Below are 10,795 nucleotides of genomic sequence, written 5' to 3'. Positions count from 1 at the left end.
TTTCTGGTAATTAATTACACTATTCGTGCTTCAATAAACTCAAAAATCACAGAAATCATAGCTAACACATGTGTTTTATATGTTCCTAGAAATTTTAGAAATGAGTCATGACCAGTGTCATTGTGACATTGAATCAGAAGAATGAATCCGTGTTGACTAAATTTCAGGCTTCAACTGAGCTTGCCTTTACCTGCATGCCAATGGTTTGATCACGTTCGTTCCGTCCTGTTTAGCATAGATCTACTCCTATGCGATATGCCGTCAAAAGATTACAGATATAACGGCAGAGATTCGAATGAATACAGCAACCTACACCCTAGTAACTACAGAAATACATGTAGGTACATTTTCGGCACAAGGCCCCATTTTCTGTACTAACTTCGAGTTGAGCGACTTCGCGCCCCCTAGGAAGCTGTTCATTTATTCAAAAATGGCCGCGTCCATTAGCGTTCGAACTAGTACTAGTAAGTACAGCGTTCCAAGTTAATACGTATTATGTAATAATAAGGATACGTCGGCATCTACGGTTACCCTAGTCTCGTGAAGATTTAGATGTTTATATGTGATTATCTTATTCTATGTAATTAGTTTATCGTTGTCTTCAACGTTGAACACTTATTTTCACGTTCCAAGAGTCATGTTTCATCATCAACATTCAAATTCTCGTATCGAATTACACTGACTCCAATCGTCTTTGTTGCTTCATCAACAAATGCACTGTTGCACGCGCAGACACGATTCCCGCATGTATGTCAAGCTGTGTCTGAATAGAGAAAATACCACGAATATCACGATGAGCGTCTTCGTAAGTCAGCCAAATGACAATGTCAATGACTGCAGTGAGTAAACAAGCCAATACAAGGCGTGACACACCTGCCCTGGGCGAAACTGATAACACATCGTAAGATTATAGTTTACTTAGTTACTTATGCTGAGAGGGTCTATGTACCCCAGGGTACTACCGGAACGTACCCTGGGTACTGTCCTGTATACCGGAACGTACACTGGTACCAGAGCATATAAATCAACGTGATTTATATGCTCTGCTGGTACTATCTAATATGCCGGACCGTACCTTGCCTACTCCACTAACGAGTCTAGGGAGTCACCTACGCCTACTCCCTAACCCTAACTCTAACCCTAACCATGCTGCATGCATATCAGATAGTTACCAGCTAGGGTACGTTCCGGTATACCGGACCGTACCCAGGGTACGTTCCGGCAGTACCTTGGGAGACATAGACCCTATCAGCGTTACTTATAGTTCACCATAGCTTACTTGACTGGCATCTCCAGCCAGTCATTCTTGCGATAGGATGTTAAAGTAAAAGAGCAGTAAAAACAATACTTGGCAACGGAGCAGTCAGCGTGAGAAACTAGCGGTCGCCCAGTCGCCAGTGGCGATTAGAAAATCGACCAGGCGACTGCTTGCTCGTGTCAGCTGGTCCGGCGGGGCGACTGCATAATCGCCGCACAGGAAATAAAAAATTTACCAAACTGAGGCCATAATAAAAATGTTGTTTGTTTGCCCTCAGTTATGTATATCTGTACAGTGTACTACCATTCCGAATTCCGAAACGTGTCTGGTTCGGAAGGGTTTCGGATAATAGATTCAATGTGTACTGTTACTGGTAACTAGTACCAGTACTACTAGTAGTTCTACTTGCATTTCGCATCCTTGCAGACTAGCTTCACACTTAAGAGTCCCGTCTCCATGGGAACGCTTAGTTTATCCTCTACGCAACACTGTGCAATAGCTGCATCGAGTCTGATCAGTCTTGGATCATGATCATTGTCGCTGACATCGGGACATTATCTTTATGTTGACATGACATTAATTGTCTTGTCATGACATTGATCACGAACAATGTCTCTCTCATGATCATGATCGTTGAGTATTTATTCATAGCCTATAACGATTTATTCGCTGACGATTCCCACGCCACCAACCATTTGGTATCTGACGCACAGATGCTAGGAGAATGCGTGAACACTCGCGAGTCAAATGGGAAAACTGGATTTCGATTGGAAACAACATGATAAAAAATCTCCTTCCTGTTTGTTGCATATCGATTGCTCTCTTCCACTACTGCTACCACTGTGAATAAATAAGGGAAGATCTCATAAAGGTACCTCATATAACTACAGCAAGTTTCATATCTCGAAGACATATTCGATAAACGTTGCGATTTTAAAGAGGGACATCTCTGCCTTCCTCTACTTCTCTGGCACTTCGTAGAAAACTTTTATCTAGCACCCACAACATTTACGTACAACCCAGCAGTAGTTCTCTGCAATGCCACCGCTCCCTCCGCACTCTCCCCCCCCATATCTTCCCTGATTCATCGCACCACCATGGTTTCTCACCTGCCCACACCCCTCCCACACCGAATCCCCTGCTACCACAATGTCCCCCCCCCTTCCTTACTGTCACCCTCCCTACTGTTCCACCACCCATCCCTACTGTCCCACCACCCATCCCTCAGCCCTATTGTCTCCCCCCACCGTCAGTCCCCCCACGCTTGCTGCAGCAACGGTGGCGCCCCCACGCTCGATGCAGCGACGGTGGCGCCCCCACGCCATCACACGTTCGCGAACCCCACCATCGGCGCCTCCAGCGCGGGCGACGCGTACGCCGGTGGCGCCCCCACGGCCGGGAACCCGCCGCCCGCCTCCGCCGCCGCTACGTGCGTCTTCTCGTGCTGGCGCAGCGGCTGGCTGTTCTTGAACGCGGCGCCGCACGTCGCGCACACGTACGGCTTCTCGCCCGTGTGCGTCCGCATGTGCGCGCGCCAGTTGCTCTTGTTCGCGAACCGCTTGCCGCACACGCCGCACTCGTACGGCTTCTCCCCCGTGTGCGTGCGCGTGTGCAGGACCAGGTGGGCGCCGATCGCGAAGCGCCGCCGGCACACCGCGCACGCGTACGGCTTTTCGCCGCGGTGCATGTTGCGTATGTGCTGCTCGAGCGAGTGCGCGTGCTTGAACGGGAACCCGCACTCCGGGCAGTCCTGTATACCGGAACGTACACTGGTACCAGAGCATATAAATCAACGTGATTTATATGCTCTGCTGGTACTATCTAATATGCCGGACCGTACCTCGCCTACTCCACTAACGAGTCTAGGGAGTCACCTACGCCTACTCCCTAACCCTAACCCTAACCCTAACCCTAACCATGCATATCAGATAGTTACCAGGGTATGTTCTGGACTGTACCCAGGGTACGTTCCGGCAGTACCTTGGGAGACATAGACCCTATGAGCGTTACTTATAGTTCACCATAGCTTACTTGACTGGCATCTCCAGCCAGTCATTCTTGCGATAGGATGTTAAAGTAAAAGAGCAGTAAAAACAATACTTGGCAACGGAGCAGTGCTGCAAAGTTGACGCTTTTGAATGCACGAGTGAAAAATTCATGATAGCTGATCAAGCTGGGCCACCCTAGCAACAAGATCCCAGCAGTGTGTTGTTATCTTGCTAAGAGGGATGGGTCAATTAACAGCTATTGATTTTGAATTTAACAACCCAGGCTTTGATCTAGTTGTTAGCTCACCTTGACATCGTCGACTCAAGATGAGCTATTGCCATGGGGTGTCGTCCGTCATACGTCCGTTCGTCCGTCAACATTTGGCTACAGTCAACGACAACTCAGGAACCGTTTGACCCACATGTTTCAAATTGCATATAGTTGTTACTCCTATGGGAGAAGTTTGAACGTCCTATTTTGGAGCACGCCGGTCGACCTACTTTCGAGCGACGTCCACTTTTTGGCAAAAATGGAAATGGCCATAAGTCAGTTCAGGTTCAACAGATTTTGTTCAATTCTGGTATGTGAATGAATAAGGATTGGCCCCAAAACATATCACACGGTTTTGTTTTTTTAATTATGCAAATTAGGTCGATTTTGGCAATTTCACTATGCATTTCAGTGTCTGCCTACGGTCAACGCCATCAGATTGTATGCCAACAGATCTGAAACATTTATTTTCGCATCAAAAATTACTCATATATCATCATTATCAAGAGTATATAATGGGAGATATGCTATATATATATATATGGGAGTTCTCCCATATATACTCTTGCTTTATATATCCCCCCTCCCTCTTCTATCACACTCATGGTGAGCTACAGTGTCATTGACACTCTCATTAATATATATGTGTGTGTGTGTGTGTGTGAGTCATCGATGGCAACATTAACTAGAGCAGAAAATCATATAAGTATTGGGGGGGGGGGTATTTACAATAAAGATATTTATATATAACAAAACTAATGTATGTAACAGTAACAGTCTTGTGAATAATAAATCCGAATTGAAAATTTAAAAATTGGAAAAGTTACATTAAAAAGTTGTATTTTATCCTAGTCGTTACTATAATGAAAACATAAACTTCAAATATTGCGTTGCGGTTATTTTTCAGATATATAGTGGGAGTCATATCTGTATGTACACGTTTCCAATGACAGTATATGTTCCTGCACTGCCAAGGAAGGGAGAAGAAAAAACGCTGTTATAACATTCATCGATAAGATAGCACCCACAATCATATATATATATACTTTCTATGCAAAAGTCTTTGAAATGACCTTGCAATATATTCCCATTATTTTACTAGGCAGATACACGCATACAATGTCAAAATAAATAATAAATGAATAATACACAATAAAATGGTCCTAGTTAGCATATATAGTAGGCTAAGTTTTGCATTTTGGCTAAATTTTGCAGGAATATCAACTCCATTCTTCCGAACACACCTACGATCTAACTAGATTATTTACTCTTACTTTTACAGCTTGCGAAATTGGCGCTATTTTGCCGGCCGCCACAGGTTCCACCCCCTAAACCACCCCTGAACCCCCCTTCCCCCATATAATCAGTCCACTTGGCCTATTCAAAATTTTTCCTATCTTGCCTTTATATCAAATTACTTACAATATTTACCAATTTCCTGACTAGTTTTTACTTCACTAAGTGTTCTTTAACACTTTTCATATTTAATTTTGCTAAAATGTGCTAAGATGCGCTAATTTAAATTACTCTACCTCTTACTACTAACTTACTCTGTGCAAATAAATACTACGAGTATGCCTAATAAACACAAAGCTAATACTTTTATTAATAATGGAATAAATTGAGAAAAATTATGTGCCTGTTCAAACTTGTAAGTGTTTGTTCAATTTGTCTAAGTAAAGTCTAAGTAAGTAAAGTCTAAGTAAAGGGCCTGTTTAAAATTTTGGGTGGGCCTGTTCAAATTTTGGCCAATTTCATGCCCTGGTTTATTCTCTTTCAGACGCGTCAATCTACCCCGAACGATAATCACACGGCAATGACGAGTGCGCAGCCGAAACAACAGTAGAACGTGCGAACGACCGCTGTCAGCGATGGAACAGCGTGAGAAGCCGGCGCCCCCTAGAGGGCTGGCGCGGTGCAGGGAGGCGGTCTCCTGCCTCTACCACCACCACGGCCTCTTCTGCTCCAGCCACCCCTACGCGATGATTCTCTTCGTCATCGTTCTCTTCTGCTACGTCTGCTACCCGCTGACGCGCTTCCCGTTGCCCGGCAACGCGCCCGTCGAGTTTGCGACGACGCGGAAGGAGTTTGAGTATCTGCGGCAGACGAACGGGACGGAGACGTTCCGCCCGCGCTGGTACAACGGATCCCCGATGGCATACATGCAGCAGGTGGGTACGAGAGAGAGGGAGAGAGAGAGAGAGAGGAGAAAGAGAGAGAGAGATAGAGAGAGAAAGAGAAAGAGAGAGAGAGAGAGAGAGAGAAGAGAGAGACCGAGAGAATGAGAGGAGACGAGAGAGGAGAGAGAGAGAGAGAGAGAAAAGGAGAGAAGAGCCGAGAGCGGAGAGAGAGAGAGAACGAGAGAGAGAGAGAGGGAGAGAGAGAGAGAGAGAGATGTGATGAGCAGAAGAGAGAGAGACGGAAGAGAGGAGCAGAGAGAGCAGAGAGAGAGAGAGAGAGAGGAGAAGAGCGAGAGGAGAGAGAGAGGAGAAGCAGACGAGAGATCGAGAGAGAGAGAGAGAGAGAGACGAGAGAGATCGAGACGAGAGAGAGGAAGAGAGCAGAGAGAGGAGAGAGAGCCGAGAGAGGAGACGACGAGAGTACGAGAGAGAGAGAGAAGAGCGAGAGGGGAAATAACAATAAGCAAGTGTGCAAGCATCATGTTGTGTGTGTTACAGGTGGCTGGTGAAGGCAGTCGTGAGGTCCCTTTGGGTAGCCGACCAGCAGCTGATCCCACCGGACGCGTTCCGCGCGCCCCTCAGCAAGGTCTTTGACGTCGTCGACGTCATCAACTCCTTCAAGGTCACCGTGATGGACAGTGATGAGGCGCTTAGGTGAGCGGCGTGCTGGGTTCGCAGGGTCGTGTGTGTAGTGATGTCACGATCATTGATTTACTCGATCATCGCGTTGAACAGCTGGCTCAGAACAATCTGTCTTGCGCTTTAACAAAATCCATATCTATTCATCGGAAAAAAAATTTCTGAAAATGTGAATGCCCGAATCAGAATATCATCGCTATATTACAAGTTATCCTTATCATTAACATAACATGTATCTATACACACAGTAGTAAACAGTGCAAAACAAACAGCTAAACAGCGCTAAACAAGCCATACATGCACACACGTTACATGCCCACACGACAGTTACGCACACGCAGGCATTAACACCCCGAGTAACCGATCTTATGTAACCGATCATCGCGTTACTTGGCGTCTAACGATCGATTGCATTACGAAATTACAAACCGTATTGACACACTAGTAGGTGATGTCACGGGGTCGTAGCGGAGGACGTATGGCGTCTCAGCGGGGCACGATGGAAATCTGCCAAAGTCCTGCCATTTGTAAGAATGTCTTTGGTGGCGTGCAGTCCTGGAAATAGGCCGTTACTATTTTGACACTTATAATGGGGGTATCTTGTGTTTTTAAATAGGGATACTATATGCTTTTAATGGGGTAGCTATAATTGTGCTTTTAAATAGGGATTACTATTATGACTTGTTAAATGGGGTAATATTTGCTTTTAAATATGGGAGTTTATGCTTGTAAAGGGGTGCGTATTTACTCGTATAGTGGTTAGTGGATCGGATTTCGTCCGCCTTAAGTAAATTTGCGTTTGTCTGTGCTGGCATCCATGCGTCATCACTGCTACATGCTGCATCCTCGCTGCATCCTCGCACTGCATCCTCCGTGCATCCATCGCTGCATCCTCGCTGCTCCTCGCTGATCTCGCGCATCCATCGCTGGCATCCCCATCGCTGGCAATCGAACAACGCTTGCTGCTCAAGTTCCCTTCCAGCAGGGTGACAGTAACTGTGCGCATTGTGTCAGAGACGGGTGAAACGTGGCTTCGTTGCGCGCAACGGCCATGCCTCATCATGTTTACCTCCAACAGGGGCTGGCGGAGGGTTAATGTTTCACCGCGCGTGTCATTTGAGTGTTGGTTTAGTGTGTTGTGTGTTACCATGCACAGATTCAGTTCACTCGTCCGGCTGAGGTGTCGCTGGCTGTAAGACTTACAACATACGCAAGCACAGGCTGAGGGGCAACCACGAGTCCTCCCCCACGCTGACGCTCGCAACTAATTCCGCGATCCAATTTAATTATTTAAATTAATGTTCCACTTAATTAATTTAATTAATTACATAAAAAATTCACATTGAGAGTAATTCAGACTGTGCCTTGGCGGAGGTCTGTCTCTCGCGAGTGCTCTAGTTCATTATCTTTGTCACGATGCTTTCTTTCATGCATCCTCGCTGACATCGTGATCTTTCTTCCTCGCAGCGTGCACTACTGTGTGCATGTAGTCGGATGAACGGTGACGCCAGCCTCCGTCGCGCGCGCGTCATGCCGGAATTCAGGTGACTAGTCGATGTCGTTACGGCGGATCTGGAGCAACGCACCTACGCAAGCTTTCAGGCTAGAACGCTGATTGCAGCATGCGATAGCGCGGGGTGGGACGAGGGAGAGAGGAGGAGGAGGGGGAGCGGAGAGAGATGATAGACGGAGGAGGATGGGAGCAAAGAGAGGTAGAGAGAGGGAGGGAGAAGAGAGAGCGGAGAGGGAGGGAGCAGAGAGAGGGAGGGAGGAGAGAGAGGACGGGAGAGAGAGAGGGAGGGAAAGGACGAGAGAGAGGGACCGGGCAGAGAAGAGAGGGATGGAAGGACGAGAGAGAGGGCGTGGTGAGAGAGGAGAGGGAGGGAAGGAGAGAGAGAGGGAGGGAGATGGAGAGTAGGTGGAGAGAGATGTTAGAGGGATGAGGAGAGGAAGAGAGGGGGGAAGAGATAGAGAAGGAGAGGGAGGAGGAAAAGAGATGGCAAAAGAATGAGAGAGTAAAGGGCTAGGGAAGAAAAAGAGTAAGAAAGAAAGAGAAAGATGAGGTGAGGCAGAGGAATCTACCACGTGTCCCCGTAGATGGCGCCACCCCTAACCCACGCACACTATTCTTACAGGCGGATGCCGACGTCGTCGGCACCGCGTTCCACCACCAGGGGAAGCTGCCCGACTCGCCGCTGACCCCTCGCGACCTCGCCTTCGGAGTCCCCGTGAAGGAGGTCGGGCTCAAGCGTCTGTTTGCCCTCGCGCGCCCCCGCGTGCTCACCTACGCCGTCACGATCGCGCTACGCGACTACGACCCGGCCTTCGTCGACGCCCTCTCCGCCCGCCTCGCCGCCGCGTTCCCCCAGGGGGCGCCGGCGAACGACGACGACGACGACGCCACAGGGATCGTTCATCTGTATTACAAGGAGCACGCCGGCGTTGTCGAGTACGTGAACCTTTTCGTCATGTACGTCATCCTCTTCCTCTACGTCTTCTTCTCCGTGCAGAAGATCGAGATGGTGAAGTCGAAGTGGGGGCTCGCCGTCGCCGCCGTCGTCATGGTGGTCGCGTCGCCGCTCATGGCGCTCTCCGTCTGCACGCGTTTCGGGCTCGCGCCGACCGTCAACAAGGGCGAGGTGTTCCCGTATCTCATCGTGATCGTCGGTCTCGAGAACATCCTCGTGCTAACGAGGAGCGTCGTGGCGACGCCCGTCGCGCTCGACGTGAGGCTGCGCATCGCGCAGGGACTCGCGCGCGAAGGCTGGAGCATCACGAAGAACCTGTGCGCGGAGCTGTTCATCCTCGCCGTCGGCTTCTTCACGTTCGTTCCGGCGATCCAGGAGTTCTGCGCGTTCGCGGTGATCGGACTCGTCTCGGACTTCTTCCTGCAGCTGTTCTTCTTCGCGACGGTTCTCTCCATCGACATACGAAGGTGCGCGCGCGCGCGCGGGGCAACGGTCGCCTAGCAACGGTTGCTAGCAATTAGTAATCGTTATAGCAACGATGATTGACACTTGGTGATGGCGATGTTTGCTTTAGCAACGGTGACTTAGTGACTTAGTGACTTAGTGACTTAGTGACTTAGTGACTTAGTAATCGCGATGTTCATGATGACATTGTTGATGTTGCTTAGCAATGACAGCGGTTGCCATGGTTGCGATGTTGGTTGCTTAGCAACTGTGAATATGTCGTAAACATATCAGCTTCGTAGCATAATAGGCTTTAGATCAGAAAAGTTTGTGTGAATTAGGACACATATAGTTAAATTCGTATTTGCGTACATAAGCTCATACACATACACATATATACATATATTTCAGGGGTAGATAATGACAAATCGTCATTTGTCATTATCTGCTCCTGATATCTATATGTTTGTACATTTACACACATACACACACACCCACACACACACACACACACACACCACAGCATCACACACCTATATGATTATAACAAATTACATACACATATATTATATAATATACATTGCAGGGCTTTTTTCTTGAGGGAAAATTTAGACAAAAGAGTAATGCGCGGCAGTTTGGGAAAAAGCACGCACATGATGGATTCAAAGGAGATTGACGTGTACCGGCAGGCACACATTCGCGACGCTGGCAGGCGGAATGGGAGGGAGGGAGAGGGAGTTCGTTGTGGGGAGGGGGGGGGGGTCACCCAGCCCCCATAGACTGCATTTGAACATTTTCTGCGAATATGCGATTTTAAACTTGACAAGGCGATGCGCACTTGTGCCTCATCTGTATAAGAAACCCTGCATAAACATAATAACAGGAGTAAAATAGAAATCCTTATCTACTCCTGAAATTCATGTTCTTTCCTCCCTTTCGTGTCAGCGATAAGTTTGGCAGACCTGCACCCGACAGGCGCTCCTGCAGCGGCGGCCGGCGGGCGGTTCACGCTCACGCCAGCAAGCAACGTGCGATGTCCGTTGATGGAGTGCCTAGCTCGACGCTCGGCGCCGCCCCGCACTCCACGCGATTGCCAAGTCCAGCGGCAGGTGATGGCTTCTCGCGGTGACCAGGTGCCGGAGGCTGCCGTGAGGGGCTCATTCGGGTGCTGCCATCTGCCCACATCGCGCGCTCTCTCTCTTTTCTCATTGCTCTCACACTCTGCTGCTCTTTGGTGTCTCTCTCGCTCTCGTCTTATCCCGTTCTCGCTCTATCTAGTCTCTCTCTCTTTCTCATCATCTCTCATCTCTGCTGCCTCTCCCTCTATCTCTCCTCTCATCCTCTCTTCGCTCTCCCACCTTTCTCTCTCTCATTTCCTCTTTCTCCTCCTCTTCCTCACTCTTTCCTCATATCACCCCCTGTCGCACTCTCCTCTCATTACTGTCATCATGTAATGACTGCTCTCCTCTCTGTCTCTCTCTCCTCTCGTCCCCTCTTTCTCCTCTCTCTTTCTCTCTCTCCTCTCTCTCTTCTCCTCTCTCCCTCTC

At 48.4% G+C, this 10,795-nt stretch overlaps 3 protein-coding genes across 3 annotated transcripts in view; 2 read left to right on the top strand and 1 right to left on the bottom strand.

Annotated features, from left to right (window-relative positions):
• The first annotated feature begins 436 nt into the window (after positions 1 to 436).
• Positions 437 to 6,971, top strand: LOC106810473 (sterol regulatory element-binding protein cleavage-activating protein-like). The gene is made up of 4 exons (XM_014813851.1): positions 437 to 464; positions 5,298 to 5,691; positions 6,200 to 6,351; positions 6,953 to 6,971. The coding sequence occupies exons 2-4, from the start codon at positions 5,389 to 5,391 to the stop codon at positions 6,969 to 6,971; spliced, it is 474 nt and encodes a 157-aa protein (XP_014669337.1). The 5' UTR covers positions 437 to 464; positions 5,298 to 5,388.
• Positions 2,583 to 3,561, bottom strand: LOC106810474 (zinc finger protein 500-like). Its single transcript, XM_014813852.1, has 2 exons — positions 3,554 to 3,561; positions 2,583 to 3,027 (listed from the first exon to the last, which is right to left on the bottom strand). The coding sequence occupies exons 1-2, from the start codon at positions 3,559 to 3,561 to the stop codon at positions 2,583 to 2,585; spliced, it is 453 nt and encodes a 150-aa protein (XP_014669338.1).
• A 1,772-nt stretch (positions 6,972 to 8,743) lies between the features above and the next one.
• Positions 8,744 to 10,795, top strand: part of LOC106810472 (sterol regulatory element-binding protein cleavage-activating protein-like) — a 7,931-nt gene continuing 5,879 nt past the window's right edge. Inside the window, exon 1 of the mRNA XM_014813850.1 lies at positions 8,744 to 9,271. Within this exon, the coding sequence (XP_014669336.1) occupies positions 8,805 to 9,271 (467 nt within the window). The 5' untranslated portion in view covers positions 8,744 to 8,804. The remainder of the gene's footprint in view (positions 9,272 to 10,795) is intronic.

This window comes from Priapulus caudatus, unplaced genomic scaffold, assembly GCF_000485595.1.
Source record: "Priapulus caudatus unplaced genomic scaffold, Priapulus_caudatus-5.0.1 Scaffold444, whole genome shotgun sequence".
NCBI classification, from domain to species: domain Eukaryota; kingdom Metazoa; phylum Priapulida; class Priapulimorpha; order Priapulimorphida; family Priapulidae; genus Priapulus; species Priapulus caudatus.
Note: the sequence above shows the minus strand (reverse complement) of the source record. Positions and strands in the feature narration are given on the sequence as shown.